General features: G+C 37.0%; 1 protein-coding gene across 1 annotated transcript in view; it reads left to right on the top strand.

The window, feature by feature from the left end:
• The window catches only part of NBAS (neuroblastoma amplified sequence), a 169,800-nt gene that overhangs the window by 109,993 nt on the left and 39,742 nt on the right, over positions 1 to 20,065 (top strand). Inside the window, exons 45-48 of the mRNA XM_027641066.1 lie at positions 7,172 to 7,390; positions 7,653 to 7,855; positions 15,660 to 15,749; positions 17,973 to 18,168. Of these exons, the coding sequence (XP_027496867.1) occupies positions 7,172 to 7,390; positions 7,653 to 7,855; positions 15,660 to 15,749; positions 17,973 to 18,168 (708 nt within the window). The remainder of the gene's footprint in view (positions 1 to 7,171; positions 7,391 to 7,652; positions 7,856 to 15,659; positions 15,750 to 17,972; positions 18,169 to 20,065) is intronic.

The raw sequence follows: 20,065 nt of genomic DNA, 5'->3' as shown, positions 1-20,065 counted from the left end.
TCCAAGAGCTCTTTGTGCATCCACACAGGCCTCCTAGAGTTTTTGCCTGACTTACTCTTTGTTGGTATGGATCACATCTGTGCTTGGAGAAGGCTAGCCTTGAATATCAGCCAGCTTTCATGGCTCCCTCTTCGCTTTATCCCGTGGTACTCTACCATGTAGATCCCTGAAGAGGCCTAAGTCTGCTCTCCTGAAGTCCAGGGTAGTCAGCTTGCTGTGCACTCTCCTTGCTGCACTAAGGCTTCACTGCTTCATGGCGACTGCAGCCCTGGCTGCCCTTGAGCTTCACATTCCCCACCAGCCTCTCCTTGTTGGTGAGAACAAGTTCCAGCATAGCATCTCTCCTAGTTGGTTCCTCAATCACTTGGTGAAGAAAATGCATTCCAGGAACCTCCCTGGATTGCCTGTGCCCTGCTGTGTTGTCCCTCCACCAGATATTTGGTGGTTGTATTTGTTTATTTATTTGTACTCATCCTAAAAGTCATTGTGCCACAGGTTTGTGCTTAGTACTTAGGCTTTTGCATTCTGAATAAGATGCTCCACAGAGAAAAGAATTCTGGGCCAAATATATATGGTTTCTAAGCACTGTAATAATATAAATGGTAAACTCTGATATAATTGCCATCTGGCTGAAAGCCTGGTTTGGAAAGAACATGCTTTCATGTCTGTAACATGTATTATTGAATCTGCAGTTTCTTTTTGACCAGTGAAACTTACTTATAAGGACATTTTCAGCATAAAGTTTCCTCATGTATGTATCTGTACTGTGACACACAAAAGAGAAATGAGATTTCTTAGGTTTTACCTTATTAAAAGATCTAGAGATGTCTTCACTAACTTTATCTGAAATGAAAAGGGGATAAAGAGGTGTTCTCTAGTTTGGGGGTGTTTTTTTGTCTTATCTTTTTTATTCTGTATTGTGATAATTTTTCTGAGGATTTTATTCACAATGTTTCCTGAGGTGAATTTCAATTTGTTCCCTCTTTGGATACTGTCTTAATGATCCCTCAATATTAGTATAGGTTTATTACAACTCATCTAACCTGTATCTATATTAGAATTTGGTGAAAAAAAAAAATTGCTGACTGGGAAAATAAGCAGCTTTGTCAGCACAAAATTTGTGCTGTGATCTGACTGTCATGCTAGACCAACACATTTTATCACTAGTTCCATCAGCTGTCTCTTAAACCTGTTTAGCAGAACTATTGCCTTGGTTTAGGTGTTTTGATCCTTTTTATCCCATGATAGTACTTTTTCATTCTTATCGGGAAAGACTGAGGCTCATCCTGGGACCTTAATTGCCAGACTTGACCCTGGACTGAGATATCAGGGGGATAACTGTTACCTAATGAGAAGGAAGTACTGTCTTATGTATCACCACTGCTAGTGACTGCTTGAAACTCTTGCTGTTAATGTGTCTTGGGAATTTCAAGTTTCACTATTCTCTTAAGATGAGTAGGAGTAGCAAGAAAGAAATACTGATGGCAAGATTATTGTGTTTAGTGGCCAAGCAGAATTTTGTAGTAGAAATATATTATCTTTTTTGGCCATGAAAGATACTCAGGAAGTGCTTGAAACAGTTGGTCAAATGATCTAATTTAGTATGTCCCCTACACTGGTTTTGGGAGTGAAACAGCTGTTTAACCAGCTTGCAACTAGTTTTGCCTCAGGATCCCATCCAGTTTTCAAGTGGATGTGTACAATGAGAAATTGTCATTGTAGACCTTGAAATCTTCTCTGAGATCTCTTTCCTCTAACTTTAGTCTGAAAAATGCTTCATGCCTAGAAGCTGCCTTTAGGTCTGTACCTGTTACTTAAATTTTATCTGGTTTGAGGCTGTTCTGGTCATGTACTCACTCTTTTAATCTCTGACTTGACACATTCTTCCCAGCCCAGTTCTATGACCAAGTACTTTACTTTATCAGTTTCCCATTCCTGTACCGGAACATAACATAGTTATGTTTGTCATGGTGTATGATTTGCGTCATATTTAACCAGGCTGCAAAAACCATGGTCATTATCATGAAATAATTTGTGCTGTCACTGAGACAACTGAGTTTTCTCACATACAGAAAATTTGTGGATTTCTTTTTAGAGGAAGCTTGAAGTGGGATAGTGCAAGTATGTTTTTTAGGAACGCTGAGAGGTGAGTTGACAAAAAAAAAGGAAACATCTGAGACCCCTCATCTTCCTCCCACTCCTTCCTTCAGAAGGGGAAAGCAGGAAAGGAGAGAGAGAGAGTAGTCCAAGGAGAAGATGAGATGTACTCCAGTGTTACTCTTGTGGAACAGCACCTCCATTGAAAAACCCCTTTTGGTCAGAAACAATCAAAAAAAGTCTCAAGTGATAAGGAGTAATGGGAGGTTGGCTATGAAACAGGGTAGGCTTCGTGGGTTCAACTTCAAAGGTACCATTGCTGTTGTCACCATGTGGGAACTTAAGAAACAGACATCAAACTATCCCCCACTGTTTCAATATGTCAGTAGTAGTAAGGAGAGGCAGGTGATGGGCCAGCAAAGCAATAGGCAGCTTCTTCTACTTGGTGTGTCACTTGGATATGGCAGAGAACCTGGAGGCAGAATGTGGAATTATGCAAAAGGGAACAAAAACACAGGGATTTAGTACTGACTTCTGCAGCTTCTTGTTCGTACTGAGAAAAACGGGAACGTGATGGGCTTTGACAGGGGCTTTCTTCTTCCTCTCCCCTTCCACAAGCTCTTTGTTTTAGCTTTCTCGTGGATTGAATGAAAAGGAGGATGAATGAGCAGTGCTTGACTGGGCAAAAGGGGATGAGAGAATGTCGAAATTGGAGAAATGGATGAGAAGTTTGCACTTAATGAAGAGGCAACAAACATTGTTACGCTGATTGTATTTTGAGATGTGACACAGTGTTAGATACTTTAGTGCTAAGAGCTCAGAGATTCTTTTCTTCCATGTTTCTTGCAATTAGAAGTGAGTTACCACCTGGAAGATAAGATTCGGGCCTTAAGGGTTTATAGACACGGTGACATTGGCTGGCAAGAACTGTGTGAGCAGAGATGCATCATAACGGGACTTCAATAAATCATAGACCCAAAGTAACAGGGTTAATGTAGTTGAAGAAGGTGAAGATTGATGCAATACTTTTGTTGTGTTTGTGGTAAATGAAACAGATAAAGTCCTTTACACTTTGTCAGTACCTACCTCACACATTGAAGGACTGAAGTATTGATCCTTTGACCGCAGCAGCTCACTGCTGCAAGCAGTGAGAGGGTTCCTGCTTGTGGCATTTATACTCAGAAATGCTTTTAACTCTAAATAACTATTTAAGTCTTTCTGACTAAATAATAATCCAGTCCACCTCTGTAATGTTAAGAATAGGGTATTTGTGTGTATGGAACAGATTTCTCCCTATATGGGAGATATTCCAAATATTCATTGGAACTACTACTTACATTTTTGTATGCATTTTAAGTCTGTCATCTTTTTTTCCAGCAGCTCTATTTGCTTTTAAATAATACTGCTGTCATAGATTCTTAATTATAATAATGATCATATCAACTTTTTGTTATGATGATTTCTCATTTATTCCCCTTTCTGTGATCTTCGTGAAACATTTTAGGTATTTTTTTTTTTATTCCTTTGTTGTAAGCATTTTGTTCATTGGGCTGTAGAGTCGGTTATGTCTCCAGAGAACCATCTGTTTCAGAACTCATAGGTCACTGCCCTGATGTTTTTTTGATTAACAATACTCTGGATAAAAAAGTCCAACGCAACAAAACCACAGCAATCTGAAAATAGTCTTTTTTAATCATTGTGTTTTCATTGTTGGCACACACTAGAAATGGAGATTGGCACTGTATGTTGATTAGGAAGAAAAGGCTACAGCTTTAGATAGCAAAAGCAGAGTAAAAAGTGATTGTATCACCAGTTAAGTCTCCTGTAGAGAAAGAAAAGCTGAAATTTTCTTTGCATGGGCTCTTCCTCTCAGCATTCCATAGACTCAGGCACATTCATCATTCATTCAGACTATAGCTGACAACATTTTTTTTTTTTTTTTTTTTTTACTAATCCATCTTTTTTAGCTTCTCTTCCAACTTCTCATGAAAAAAAGGACTTTGCTTGCAACTCAATGTTTTTAGTTGAAATGTTGACTTATTTTCTCTGAGTCAGTAATGCTTTTTTGACAGGTGTGGATTGGGAACCTGTTACGACTGGATATTAACCTGAATAATTTTCTTGAATTTAGTGCCATTGAATGACTTTAAATACCATTTAAAATAATAGTATAAATAGCTCGGTTTAAAAAAAAAATGCTCAAAATAATGTTCACTATCTTTTGTCTGTCTGATTGACTTCTTAACGCTGCATAAAACACTTAAGGAAAACGACAGGGCATGACATTGCCTGAAGGTGTACAAGGAATGTGTTAATAGTGTTCTTACATAGCGTGACTGCATTCAGATGTTACTTTCTGAATTACTTGTCTTCTTTTTATTGCTTTTTATCACCGTACTTCAGTTCAGTTGGTTTGTCTTGTCTGACCTTGTTTTCTTCATGGATATTTGACAGTACTTCTTTTTTTAGTATAAGTGTGAGATACTTTTTTCTGCCTTTTATTTATATTGTTATTTTAATTAAATCTGCTTCAAGACAACATAATAGGAAACTTCATGAATAATACCTTTTCTTTAACTGGTTCCTTACAAACACTGAAACTGATTTCCAGATGAATTGTACAAGGTCAGGTAGGGATGGAGTTAACTTTCATCATAGCAGCCTCAGTGGGGGTGTGCTTTGGATTTGTAACTAAAACAGTGTTGATACCACACCATCTTGGCCCTTGCTGAGCACTGCTTGCACAGTGTCAAGGCTTTTTTTTTCGACAACTCAGCCCTGAGTAGGCTGTAAGGTGGGCAAAAAGTGGGCATGGATGCAGCCAGTACAGCTGACCTGGACTGGCCAAAGGTGCATTTTGTGTCATGTAATGTCATGCTCAGTAGTAACAAGGAGTTGGAGGGTGTGTTCCAAGGTAGTTGTTGCTTGGACGAGGGCTGTGCATTGCCCTGCTTCTGGGAGGTGGTCAGGGATTACCTTGGCTCATTCATTTCTTTCCTCTCTCTTTCATGTGGTAAACTATCTTTATCCTGCTTTTCCTCTTCTTTTTCTCTCTCCCTGTAGGAACTGGGAGCCAACTTTTGTTATTCCATAGCTGTTTAACCTGCTTCTGAATTAACTATGTAATTATTTTCCATTCTAGTATGTCTGGTTGGCTTATGGCTACATGACATTTGGTTAGTGTAATATGTAAAGCTGGGGTCAAAAGCAGTGTGGGCAGCAGTTCAAGGGAGGTGTCTCTGCCCCTCTACTCTGCTCTGGTGAGACCCACCTGCAGTGCTGCATTCAGCTCTGGGGTCCCCAGCACATTGACCTGTTGGAATGAGTCCAGAGGAGGGCATTCAAGATGATTAGAGGCGTGGAGCACCACTCTTATAAGAAAAGGCTGAGAGAATTGAGATTGTTCAGTCTGGAGAAGAGAAGGCTATGGGGTAACCTAATTGTGGCCTTCCAGTACCTGAAGGGAGCCTACAAGAAACTTGGGGGGAGACTGTATACAAGGGCATGTAGTGACAGGACAAAGGAGAATGGCTTCAAACTGGAAGAGTGTAGGTTTAAATTGGATATTAATAAGAAATTCTTCATTGCGAGGGTGGTTAGACAGTGGAACAGGTTGCCCAGAGAAGCTGTAGCTGCCCCATCCCTTTAAGTGTTCAAGGCCAGGTTGAATGGGGCTTTGAGTAACCTGGTCTAGTGGAAGGTGTCCCTGTCCATGGCAGGGGTGTTGGAACAAGACGATCTTTAAGGTCCCTTCCAACGCAGGCCATTTTATGATTCTGTGATTTAGTGGCAGATGTGGGATCTGGACCCAACAATTCCATCCGAACACCATGAAACATTTTTCATTATGAGGGTGACTGATCACTGGCACACATTGCACGGAGAGGTTGTAGAGTCTCCCACATTGTAGTTGTTCAGCGTAATCCTTGGCAAGGGGCTCTAGGTGGCTCTGTTTAAGTAGGCATTTGGACCAGATACTCTCTGGAGGTCCCTTCCAAGCATTCTGTGTTTCAGTGTTGCCAGAATATCAGGTTTCTGTGGCATTAAAAGGAGGGGAGCTGTTTCCATAATCTTGAAGTTGCATGTTAATCACTGGCAATAAGAGTAGCAAGGTCAACATCTTCATGTACAAGTGAATGTTACTTGCACAGTGCTCTATTAATAAATACTTCCATACTCTGAGAAGAATGGGCTTATGAGATGAGTTTTTACCCTCAGGAGTGAAATCTGTTGAGCTGAAATAGTATGTGATGTTCTTTGGTTTGAAAAGAGATTTTTAGGATTTTTCATTACACATTACAACCTATAGATTTAAAAATCTTTTTAACCTGTAAAAGCTTTTTAAAAATAAAACTTCACATGCAAACAAAACATAAACTAGCCCCTAAGCTACACTTTTTTTTATTACTGGCTGTGGTACCAAATCTCATTACTGAAGCTGACTAGAAATATAGAGGATAGCAATTCAGGTTTTGGAATAAAATAACCAGAGAAATGATATGTTGATAGTGCTGCATTTTGGCACTATGCAAATGTGAATGCAAAATTAAAATAGTCTTGGGAAGAACCTGTATTCTTTTTTTTCTTTTCTTTCTGAATGCTTTATTCTGTATATGCTTATGGCATTATGACTTCTAAACTGGCAGTATATTGACACTGTTCTCTCAGATATAAGTTAGATGGAATACTTAAGAGAGATGCAAAAGGCAAACAATTTAATTTTCAGTTAGTCTTATAAAGTGGTCCTTGGATATCTCTCAATGCAGAATTAAAAATCAAAGCTTATAAGGTAGCAGTCTACAAAAGTAATAAATATTATTAGGAAAAGAAGTTTCATATGGTTTAAAATGAGCATGAGTCAATGTCAGTAAAAGGAAGGACAATAGAAGAAAGTGATGGAATACTGATAATTTTTAAATAAATGACTTATAAGAAATAAAGTTGTTTCATATACTTCTTATAGTTTTATGCTGTGTTGTGGAGCAGTGGAGCCACCTGACCTCTAGGCACTACTGTAATACAAATAGTAGCATATGGGTGATGAATGAATAAATAATTGAGCAATCTTTTTCAGCTGCCAGTTGAAGCCAGGATAGAAGTGACTAAGAAGGCTATTAAGGCAGTCAAACATCTTTCTGAGAAATCAAGAAAAAAAACTTCTGAGGATGACATGAAAGATGTGGAAAATCCCTCTGTTGCTTATGAAGAAATTCTGAGTCACTTGCAACAATCTCTTGCTCATCTGGAAACACTCAATCACAGTTTTATCACTTACTTGAAAAACAGCGAACAGGTAATGATTACTGATCAAATGTTTGTTTTGAGTGTTACCATGACTAGCAATGATAGACATCATTCTTCTGTCATATTTTATTAATGTTTTCTACTTTTGATTTTGTTGACCTGGTTTTTGAAAATTCACTTCCATCAATCTCTTCTTTTTCTCAGTATGTATTAATTCTTAGCAGAAAGGAAGATTCTGATACAGCCCTGCAAATAAGCAGGTCTTACTGATTAGTAACACTGATTAGTGTTCAAAAATTATCTGTTCACAGGATACACTACAGAAGTATGGCTATTTATATGATTTGTCAAGGTCAGAGAAAGAAAAAATCCATGAGCAAGCAGTAGCTATGTGTATAGATGGTCAGCCCCTGGACATGATACAGCAGTTGTTACAAGTGGCTGTTGGAGATCTAGGTCATTCTCCCAAGGATATTGTCCAATGTGCTATTAAAAAAATTGTAGGTATATTAAGGTAAGCACACTTCCTCAGTTAAGACCAGAGATCTTTCTTCAGGGTTTTTGGAGGGTTTTTTTTGGTTGGTTGGGTTGGTATGTTGGTTTGTTGTGGGTTTTGTTTGGTTGGTTTGGTTTGTTTATTAGTTGTGAGTACTTATTTGCTTTCAATGTTTGGATTTTGCAGAAAATTAAACAGGTGAGTTCTTGGATTGCTTATGCTCCTGTTTACCTATAATTTCATATTTAGGCAGTTACGTTTCTCTGAGTTTGGGAAACCGGGGCAGTCCGACCAAATTAATACACAGAACTCATCCTGTTCACTGGAACATGCTTTTAAGTTAAAAGCGTTGGCTTTGCAGTATTGTTCCATTATGTGTGTGCATTTGTGAATTTTTGGAAAATTTACGACTGCACATAATTATTCCCCCTTAAACAGAGTTAAAAGGCATTTTTGTTGGAAATGGTGGGTAACTCATGCAGGCATTTGGGTAGCAGAAGCCTAGCAATGGCTGTTGCCACAACAGCATGTCCTACCGGAAGTAGTACAATTTTCATCTTCAAAATAACTTGCTGAGGCATTTCTAGGAGCTGTCTTTTCATGTGGTTTGATTTGGTTTTTGTTTGCAAGGTTTTTAAAAACATGTTTATTTGTCCTTAAAAAACCCTGCATTTTTCTTCTTTGTTCTTGTAAATAGTACTTCTTAGAGTTTTTGATCTTCTTCCGTCTCCCTTTGTGTCATACCCTACTTCCAAATGAAAGAGCAAACATGATGCTTTATGCTCTTGCAGCACTTAAAAGCAAGAGTGATACCCTAAAAACCTCCAACTTGCTAACTACTTGGAGAGAAACAAGTTTCTAATGTGAGGAAGGGGATTTTTTTGCTCAACGAAGAGTTGTCATTGTTACTGGTTTTTGCTGTTAGTGCCATTATACCATAAGCAATCTTATATGCTGTACCGTAAGGAGATTCTTTTGAGATCTGGGCAAGACCTGGATGATGCAAAGGAACATGAAATACGATTGATTCTGAGCATCTTAATCTTGTTATCAATGAGTTTAAAGTTTGCATTAACTTCAATGCAATGGTCTTTATAGTGTAATGTATTCTTTGTAGTCTTGCTTCCAGATTACAGTTCTAACACTTGAGAGAAGGATTAAAAACTTTGTAGTCATGGTTCTGTGAACGTGACATTGGTTTTTAACAAGGTTTAGGATATGTGGAAGTCCACAGATTTTTATAGTGAGATAAGAGCAACCTGTCCACTTTCCTGCCAAGGAATTGGCACCATTCTGACCCCTGCCTTAGTGTGATGGGATCCATGTGTCTGTTTTGATGTTCTCTGTCAGAACAGCTTAACCAAAGAGCACACTCAGTCCCACTGCTGTTGGACTATAACTGAGATGTGAAATTTTAAGACATTTGTGTTCCCAGGATGAAGAAAGCCTGAGATTTTTGTTTTGCCATCATTGTTGAGAGACTATCAATGAGCTCCTAAGGATCCATCTGTCTGTGATACTCTTTCTCCTTCAGAGCATCATAAAAGTGTTCATTATGTCTTTTTTCTGCAGTCAAGTGAAATTAATCCATCAAGGATTTTTTTTCATTTGAGAAACCCCTCATGGATTTCATATTGCTGGGTGCTGTGTGTTGCCTTTTGCCGACTGGAAGTGTTGTACTGAATATTCCAAATGAAGTATCACTGTATCTTTAATCTAGTGTTCATTAGAATTATTTTCTTCTGTCATATTTTTTTGATGGGGGGAGAGGGAGATATTTGTGTATGATCCATTGTAAGTGAGCATATACTTTTCATTTAACTATTCATACAAGACTCTCTGCTGAAGTATTTCTGTTCCAGAGAGATACATGCAACAAGTGTGAAAGAGTGTTCTGCTGTTAGATGGCTGCTAAACATTTTAGTACTTCTAAGACCAGTTTAGATAGATAAAACTTTGAGAATTTATCCTGTTGTTCTGCATGCAGAAAAATAATGTGGGCAAGGTGATCTGAATGCACATACCAGAAATAGGAAAACAAGTCTAGCATGGAAAATTATCTATGACTCTACTTTTTCTTCAGCATGTATGTGTATATTACGGCAGATTGAAGTGCCACAGAGGAAAAGAAGGCAGCCTGTCAAATTGTTTGCAGTCCTCTTTGGCAGAAAATTGATTTCTTCTGTCACTCAGTTTGTGTTCACAGCATCCTCAATGATGGTAGAGCTTTTGCATAGCAACATAAGTAATATTGTCTTTCTTGTCTGGGTTTGTCCATTTGAAGAAGAATAATTTGGCTTTAGATAATAACTGTCCTGCTGTTTCTTACTAGCAGTATGATGTATCTGGATATAAACCTCACAAAGTCCAGTTATTTTTACTATAATGAGTGTCATTAACATGCAGAGTATGAGAAACCTATCAGAATTCTCTTTTCTACTCTGCTTCATGTCAACATTTTTCTGTGAACTGAATTATTTGTTCTTTATATGCATTGCAAGGCTGGAATAGCTGCAGGTTCATTTAAAGTTCTGGACAGAGACCATGACCAATAAGTCTTATACAGCACTTCACTGAAAAGAAGAGAATGACTGACTGTCCTGTAGACAAAACTGTAGTGGCAGAGATAGGAAACTTAGTTGGAAGCTTCAATTAAACTGATTTGTTCTGTAATGTGACCTAGTGTGGCCGGTAGAAATATTCTACCCCCACTCTTCCACTTCTTTGGAGAGAAGGAGAAGGGAAAGATAATTTCATATCATTCTGTACTATGGAAAGTTTGTCTACTACAGTGATAAAGACTATGAAGTGAAAATCTAGCATAAAATACAATAGCAAATACTTGAGATAATATCCTCCCTATGATGAAATTCAGAAAGAGGGTAATATTATAAAGTAGCATCACTCTAAATATAGGGAGCAATTAAAAGACAGGTTGCATCTCTTAAGCCTACTATATCACCTTGTGAAGAAGGTAAATCCAGCTTTGTTAGAAAGAGTAGCTAACTTAAAAGGGAAAAAAAATCAGATTTTTATTGTCTTATCTAACATGAGCAGGGGTCATATAGAGTAATTTTGTAACTTGTGTATAATAATTTCATGGTACTTTAGATGGAAATAATGGTTTGCCATTATGACATTTTTCCCCCAAGTTTTTAATGATCACACCAACAGTATGTTATTGTCTTATTTTCCTCATATTTAAATAAGAGAAAACACAATCAGAGAGAAGAAAATTAAGCTTAAGTATTTTCAATGAATACAGTAATGAGGTTAAAAAATTTAGATGAAATTAATTTATTTTCCTTTCAAGTGTTTTTTGTGCTTTATTCTATTTGAGGAATGTGATTAAATATGCATCACTTTTTCTGAAGCTGAACTGAAATCAAAATAAGCCTTTATCAGTGTAATTACATTGAGCTCATACCTATGAGTTTTGAGGTGAACACTGAATCCTGTTCTGTTGTTTAAAACATGAATGAAATAGCTTATAATTTGTGTGGAAGACTAATCCTTCATTAATTATATTCATTTCTGTTAGTAACTGCTTATTTTTAATCATTAATTATTAAGAAAAGAACAAGGCAACAATCTGTGGAAACTTGACAGGATTATTTGTCTCATGAGCTGTCGTCTCTTTTTAGCTTCTCTAACCATTAGGCAGTAAAGGCAGTATTAAGCTTAAAAAATGGTTGCTTTCAATCATCCTAGTTTTATTTTTAAAATACTTTCTTATTGTAGATAACTTCAATTTACTACTTAGATTAACCTTTCTTCTCCTTTCCTTCTTAGTAGAAGAGTATCTGTCTGCGTGTGACAAACTTGAAGCTTTCTGTAAATGTTCATAAATCTGTTGTTCTTGAGAACTGACTTCACAGATGTATTGTCAGAAACAGTGATTTTCTGGTTTTGGAAATGCATATTAACTTTTGCAGAGATGTGTCTTTTGACCTGGGTTATTTTGAGGAGCTCAGAACCTGGTTGTGACTTTCATTTCTGATTAGAGAGATGAAGGGTTTTTGAAGAGTGAGTGCTAGGACTGTTCAGAACTGATCTCCAAAATCGAGGATATATCAAAATAGAAATTTTGCTTATCAGTGTCCTTTGATATGGCAGTTGTTTATGTACACTGAAGATAACTTAGGGTGAGTAGAGCACTAAGATTTCCATTTCTGTAGACTATAGAATAATATAACAGTTTGAGTTGGGCCTTTAAAGGTCATCTTATCCAACACCCCTGCAATGACCAGGGACATCTTCAACTAGATCAGATTGCTCAGAGCTCTGTCCAGCCTGGCCTTGAATGTTTCCAGGTGTATCCACCACCTCTCTGGGCAACCTGTGCTGGTATCTCACCACCCTCATAGTAAAGAATTTCTTCCTTATATGTACTCTGAGTCGACCCTCTCTTAGTTTAAAACTATTATCCCTTGTCCTGTAGCAACAGGCACTGTTAAATAATCTGTCCACATCTTTCTTATAAGTTCCCTTTAAGTGATGAAGGGCTGCAAATATCCTGTTTGTTTCTATTTCAAGTCATTTTCTTCTTAGTGTGCAAGTTTTATAAGTATTCTAGTTTTCTTTGAATATACCATGTTAATACCCTTTGTTGGTGTATTTTTATTACAAACTTAATTGGAAAAAAAGCACAAAAAACAGTACAGGAAAATTTAAATCTGGCCTGTAAACACTAACAAAGTGGCTTATAAAAGAACAGAAATGAAGTGTCTTATATCTGTCTTCACTTTGGGAACATACCTTAAATTTTCTTAGGTTTTCTTATTGCTAAAGAAATTTGAAACTATCTCCCGATGCCTGTAGCCAGTTGCATAAAATGATTATTTGAATACTGCTGTGCTTTGTACCATTTCCACACTTCTGCCCTAAAGGTGTAATTTTTTTTATTTTCCTTAACAGAGCATGCAGTTCCCATAAGTCTCCTTTTCTGTGAAAATACTTTTTTTCTTTTTTTCTTTTTTTTTCTTCTTTTTTTTTTTTTGAGAATGGATTTTTTTTTGTGTGTTTTGGTGAAAATGGATTTTATCTTTTGGACACACATCATGTCTCTTTGAGAGTGTAACATCCTGAATATTTCTGTACTGTTCTGTACTATAAGTTACAATTTGATTGTTTCCAAGTATTCTGAAGATGTTTAGGAAAATATCTAGATTTTAACTTGACTCTTAGAAATTTATTTAACTGGCATGTGATAGTATTTGTACAAAGAACAGCATTTCCATCAGACACATGTAACAGTATTTTTTGAGAAAAAGGCTGGTGTTATGAGCTTTCTACTTGTATTTTGAACTTGTGAGTTGTGTTGGGTTTGCGTGGGCAGGTTTTGGTAGCGGCGGGGGCTGCAGGGGTGGCTTTCTCTGAGAAGCTTCCAGAAGCTTCAACCATGTCCATCAAAGCCAATGCCAGCCGGCTCCAGGATGGGCCTGCCGCTGGTCAAGGCTGAGCCCATCAGTGATGGTAGTAACACCTCTGTGATAACACATTTAAGAAGGAAAAAATGTTATTGTGCAGAAGTAATTGTGGCCAGAGAAGAGAGGATTGAGAACATGTGAGAGCAACAACCCTGCAGACACCAAGGTCAGTGCAGAAGGAGGGGAGAAAATGTTCTGGGCACCAGAGCTGAGGTTCCCCTGCATCCTGTGCTGCAGACCACAGTGAGGCAGCTGTGCCCCTGCAGCCCATGGAGGACCACAGAGGCACAGAGATTCCATCTGCAGCCCAGGGAGGATTCCACACTGGAGCAGGTGGATGCCCAAAGGAGGCTGTGACCCTGTGGGACACCCAGGCTGGAGCAGGGTCTTGGCAGGGACCTGCTGACCCTTGGAGAGAGGAGTCCATGCTGGAGCAGGTTTTCCTGGTAGGAATTGTGGCCCTGTGGGGGACCTGCACTGAGCAGACTGTACCTGAAGGACCACGCTATAGAAAGGGACCCACGTTGGAGCAGTTTCGGGAGAACTGTTGCTGCTGGGATGGACTCATGTTGGAGAAGTTTGTGGAGGACTGTCTTCCCATGGGAGGGCCCCATGGGGAGTAGAGGAAGGACTCTTCCTTGAGCAGCAGCAGGAACAACCTGCAGTGAACTGACCAAAACCCCCATTCCCCACCTCCCTGCTCCACTGTGAGGGAGGAGGTAGTGCCTGAGAAAAAGGGAGGGATGGTGGGGAGGGTGTTTTTAAGATTTCTTTTACTTCTCATTATTCTGCTCTGATTTAATTAGTAACAAATTCTGTTAATATCCCTAAGTCATGTCAGTTTTGCCCATGGTGGCACTCAGTGAATGGTCTTTCCCTGTCCTTAACTTTTCAGACTTCCATTATATTTTCTCTCTCCTGTCCACTTGTGGAGGGGAGTGATGGAGTAGCTTTGGTTGGTACCTGTCATTCAGCCAGGGTCAACCCACTATGGAAGCGTATCATAACAATATAAAATGAATATACTAAGTGTTCATCAGGCAACAAATCATCTTGAATTTATTCTGAATGGAGTCACATCTTGGTTTTAAATCTAGTATTTTTCATTGAAGTGCCTTAAGATAAAAACAGAAAAATTGAAAGTTCTGAATGCAGGAAGACATTGAAGGTTATAAAAATTCAGGTTTCTATGCCATATAGTATAATCATTTTTAGGAAATATTTATCTAACTCAAGTAATAAATTACAAAATTGTAAACATTCTGTAACTCCTGACAAAAAAGATTGTGGAATGTTGCAGTTATTTTTACACATTACTATCAGCTATACACTGTATTTTGGCTTTAGTACAGCTAGGGCAGCCTGGGCATGCATTCGTTGTTGATAAGAGCACATATAAGAAGAGGCTGACATTTTTAGTGGCAGAAGAGCTTTGATATGGTGATGAGCTGCAGAGTAAATGCACTTTTTCTCTGGTTTTTTTGCGTCATCTGGAATAACATGGGAACTATTTGCCTGCCTTTCTCTGTCTTTAGTGCAGCATTGACAAACTAAGATAGGCAAAACTGTTGTTTTTCTAGTTTTATCCAGGCATCGTTGTCACTGCAGTGGTTTCCATGGACAGACCCTGTGTGCTTTGTTGGAGTACCAGTGCAAAATCTCGCCCTCTCTCAGCACCAAGTCTGTTTGTTTTATTGAAAATCTTAGCAGAAAATGTAATTTTCATTGGATTATGACCAAAACTTGCTTTCCTACTGGAGTGGGTTTGAGGTTTTTGGTTGGTTGATTGTTAGTTTACCCCCCCTTTTCCCCCCCCAGTTTTTACAACCTTTTCACCTGTGGAAGAAAACTCTATTTGTAACTGGAATGTCTGATGGGGAGGGTGGTGGACATTTTTCTATTCCTGCATGTGCATAGTGGATGCTGTTTTGTGGGTGGCTTGACCCCAGAGAAGTCTACTGAACCAGCAGATAGGATACTGTTGACTCAGATTACAGTCAAGTTGATTTAAGCCAAGAGAGATACTGCAAGATGATTTGAAAGGAAAAGATGGTGACACTTATGTATAACTTTGAGTCTCTTTAGTTGATACTGAGATCTTTAAGGTAGTGAGATTATATGTGTATATTTTGCTGACCTAATCTATGTTAGAAGCACTAAACTTTAACTATTCTTTTCTTTTCAAGTTTCATTTAAATATTTTAGTATTTTTTTCCTGACTCTTTCCTTGTTGCTCTTTGCGTTATTTTGACATAAAAATAAAGGTACTAGTTAAGCAGTGAAAGTGAAAAATTGTTATAATTGTTGAACAATTCATATAAATCCTACAGATGCATGAAATGAGATACAATATGAAGGGCCACTTTAATAGTAACTTTGTCTTTCCTTAACAGTGGAAATGGCGATTCATCTACAACATTGAAAGATCCACTTGGAATCCTAGAAGGCATAATTTCTGCAGTGCATGCAAGTGTTGAGAAAGGGTAAGAGCTTCCTGTATGGATTCTGTGGTTAAGACTTTGATTATGGATGATTTTTTCTTTGTGGATATATATAATGGGTTTGTACTTTATTCTAGAATAAAGTCTTAGAAAATTGGCTATCATTTATGAGGTTCAAAAACTAAGCCCTTACAGAAACCTTTTCTTGATCATTTGAAAGAAAGTAGGTTACTGAACCTAAAATTTAGATAACTGCATATTATGGTGAATTGAGAAAATGTTCTTTCAGCTGTGACTGCAGCAGATTGTACATCTTCCAGGAGTATGTCACTGCTTGCATTTCAGTTTAGTAGATAAATTGCAATTAATAATGATTCACTTTCAGATATCTGAATTTAGATATATAAATTTGTCGATATTTGTAGGGTGTAGTGCAGAAGCAATTTCACAAATGCTATAAGATGGGTCACCACAGTTTTTTTCTTCTCTTTTGGGAATGTCCTTATTTCAGATCACATAATAGTCCATATGTCCCACTGATATTTTCTATGGCATTCCCAGTAAAGATAAGGAAGAAAAAAAAATTAGTTTTTTTTTCCAGATGTACAAGGTAAGAACTCGTGTATGATAATAGTAATAAAACCCCATACTCTCTGGTAGCCACACAAAACCAGTTGAACTACTTTATGGAGGCTTCTCCAGTCACGTTTAAGTAGCTAAATATTGGATACCGAAGCAGAATTGATGTAAAAATTTACAGTAAATGTAATTTGCAATATTCTAAGGTATAATGGAAGAGTCAGTACTGTTTTAATCTGAAATACACTTTCTGTAGTCTTTTTATACTTCATCAACATTTAACTGGTGAAACAATAAGCTAGATTGAAAATCACTATGATTACAAGAGTTGCTTACATTCATTTAAATACTTACTTATTACCTTAAACCTCAGCTACTCAGTTGACAAAACATAATTCTTTCCCTCAGGAAAACATATGTAAGCATGAAGTGCAAAACTCTTGAAATATTCCAGCAGGTCCTTTAATTCCCAAACTTTCAATTTACAGTTTGAATGCCACCTGTTCAGCAGAGGCATATCTAATTTAGCTGAAGTTCTGAGCTAACAGCATAATTCAGACAATAAAAAGCCTAAGTAAAATTGAAGTCCTTGTAATATGGAAACCTAAGATGTCAACATTTATTATTTCAGAGCTGCAAGACAAGTTAAATTGGTGTTTTCTGCCTGATATTACTTTCCCGTCTGTCTTGTTAAGACAAATAAGGGAACATTAGGGCTTTAGTTATAAATCACACTCCACCTGGAACTACTTTCTTGGCTTTTTTTTTTTTCCTGTAAGAAAAAAATTAGCTTGAGTTTAAAATACTACTAAAAGGTAGAATAGCATTTACTGTTTTGCTACCTGCTAGTTTATAGCCTCTGAGGGACGTAACGGATTATTCTGCCTGCAAGTGTTGGTTGGTTAGCTCACACTGATCTGTGTACCCTAAATGCTTTCATGGAGTTAGATTGTATTCAATATAATACACTTTTTGAATCAAATTATTTGATTAAGGATTTTTATGATTAGCAAAGTGAGAAAGACCCCAAAACTTAGGGTTTTTAATGACTCTCTGTTTTAATTTCTTTCTTTCTGAGGTTTATTGCATTCTGCAATCATTATCATCCTAAGAATTTATAATCATCAAGCTGGCTATAGATGTTACAGGAAAAAAAAAGAAATGCCTAGTTCTAAAATTAGGAGAAATTAATTTGTGTATGTGGAGTGTAAAGAAGGGACTTGTAAGGAAAGAAAAAGAATATAGGGTGGCAGTATGAATAAGCATTCAGATATAAAAACGTCATAGTTAAAATGGAAGCATTTCAGCTTGTTTTCCGTAAAAGTCAGATGGTGTGGAAGTACAGGCATGAGTCAGGCCCAGACACCGTGAAAAGACTTGGATTTTCAGATGCTGAAATCCAGCACCATTATATGGTACCAAAGTAGTATGTGGGAGAATATGGAACTTTACAGATGGATTTACATAGTTATTTGAAGTTCAGAAAAAATTCTTACACCACATAGCTTTGGGCACCTGATTAACAAGGACTTATTTCTCTGCAGCTTCACACAGGTCAGCTCTTCCATTTCTAGTGTTATGTATTTGTTACATGTTGAATGTACCTGTTAAGTTTTAAAAATACGTGTGGTACTTTCATTAGAATTATTGCCAGAGACCGTTTAACACAGTATTGTTTAATTACAGGGAGAAAGTAGTTTCTTCAGATGACCTTCTGGAGTGGTTGAGACCTTTCTGTGGTGATGACTCTTTAGCAGTGAAGCCTCGCATCAGGGTATTGCAAATTCTGGAGCAAGCCTTCCATCTCAGTGATGAGGACAGCAAGCTACTTGTGTACTTCAGGACGCAAGCTGTTCTCAGAGCTTCCTGGCCTGAAAAAAAGGTATTGATTGCTATAAATTATAGCATAAGACTATTTTTCAATATGTGGTTGTGATGCATTCTTTTGGTATAGGAACTAATCCTACTTACCTTTTGAATCAAGTGTTTGATATATTTTGATTCTTTGAAAAACAAAGCTGTGTAAAGTTAAGGGACTCCTCAGCTTTTGTTTAGGATCAGGAGTGCATAACACTGAACTTGATTAAATAGTAATGATTTTCCTCCCTGTCAAGCATTCGCTTCAAAGTTTTTGTATATTCTTTCTTTTCTGACCATTTTTTTCCCGTCAATTTTACTTTCCTTCTTTGTCTTCTATTTGGTTTGTCATTATAGTCAGAATTAGAATGGCAATTATTGGCCACTGCCTAAAGTTGGGAAAAAAAATAAGGTAAACTCATTGTTGAAAGAAGTTACTCTTAGCTCTTTATTTGTTTCCAGATAAGAGAGACAAAGTGCTTCTCAGCTCAGGTTTTCAAGTCTGAAACAGATTAATTTTCTTTTTGAATTAAAAGGTGGCAAAATACTTCCATTTTTGAAGTATATGTAGAAGTTAATCTAAGACTATTAAGGATCTTCTAATGAATATTCTCAGGAATGGAAACACTTGAATTTGTCAAGTAGAATATTAACAATTCTATATATATACAAAAAGGCTCTTGTTGGTTATTCATTATTAATATTTTAACTGCTTCATTTCATGACTCATTTTGCTGAAATGCTTAATATCAACATATGTATTTTTAGAGGTTCTGCATTTCTGAATGCAATGAAAATATACTACAGGCTTAACAGGACAAATTAGTCTTGTCTTTGAAGCTTGTGCTGTTTTGAAATCATATGAGTAACGCTTGCTGCATGTAGAATTGTTCAGAAGCAGAATTACTTTTTGTTTATTTTCTAAGTGCCTCCCTCATGCCAAAATCTTGTGGAACTAAAATAGTATATTTATAATAGTTCCTCAAAAAAAAAAACCTATGCACAAAACCACTTTATATTCATGTAAAACAAAAGCAATATCTCAGTTTTGACTCACTGTGCTAAATTCATCCAAGGGAATAATCCCAATAAAAATCTTAAAAAGAAAAGAAAATACTTATCTCTTGCTGTTTTTAGAAATTACTTTTTCTCTTGCATTCACAGTAATACCAGCATTTAATTCCTCAACTACTATTCAGATATCTGTCTAGGATTGGATTCTTCATCTTCGTTCAATCCTTTGTCAGTGTTTGTATTGCCTGTGACCTGCTTTTCAGTTCAAAAGCATTTCCAATTTTAAAACATTCAACTAGAATATGTCTTAAGAAAAAAGTTACAGGTAGATAATAAAAAGTTTTACTACTGCACTGGATAAGCTCAAACCCTACAAAGATAATTGTATAAAGATATGTATACAATATAGTAATATAAAGTTGTCTGTATATGCTATTTATTATTTAGCTAAGTGTAGAAATAGTTTTCATGCTTAGCAATAGTGAAAACTGTGCTTACATGTACATATATAAAAATCATAATTTATGCACCCCAATTTCTGCTACAGAGTGCAATTATAAGAGTCCTACTGGAACATATTAAAAAATTATTCTCATTTTCATGTCAGTTAAAGCTAAATGTGATAGATGAGAACCTTTTGTTTTCTTTGAATATTTTGTGCTAGATAACTAATGTGTTATTTAGACGGGAGAGTCATGTTAGTTTGTCCATTAGGTACACGTCATTGAAATTCAGAGTTCTTCACAAATGTCCAAGAAAACAAATGAGTGGTTTTAGATGTAGACTGTTTATATTATCTTTTTTTTCTCTTTTAGTCAGCAGATGTCAAATGCTAGTCTACCAGCTGATACTAGAAAAACAAGTGATGACCTTGTTTGATGATTGTTTGCATATTTTGTAAATTAATA

This window comes from Corapipo altera, unplaced genomic scaffold, assembly GCF_003945725.1.
Source record: "Corapipo altera isolate COAL_440 unplaced genomic scaffold, ASM394572v1 46, whole genome shotgun sequence".
NCBI classification, from domain to species: Eukaryota; Metazoa; Chordata; class Aves; order Passeriformes; family Pipridae; genus Corapipo; species Corapipo altera.
The sequence above is the reverse complement of the archived record's forward strand: the minus strand, read 5'-3'. Positions and strand labels throughout refer to the sequence as shown.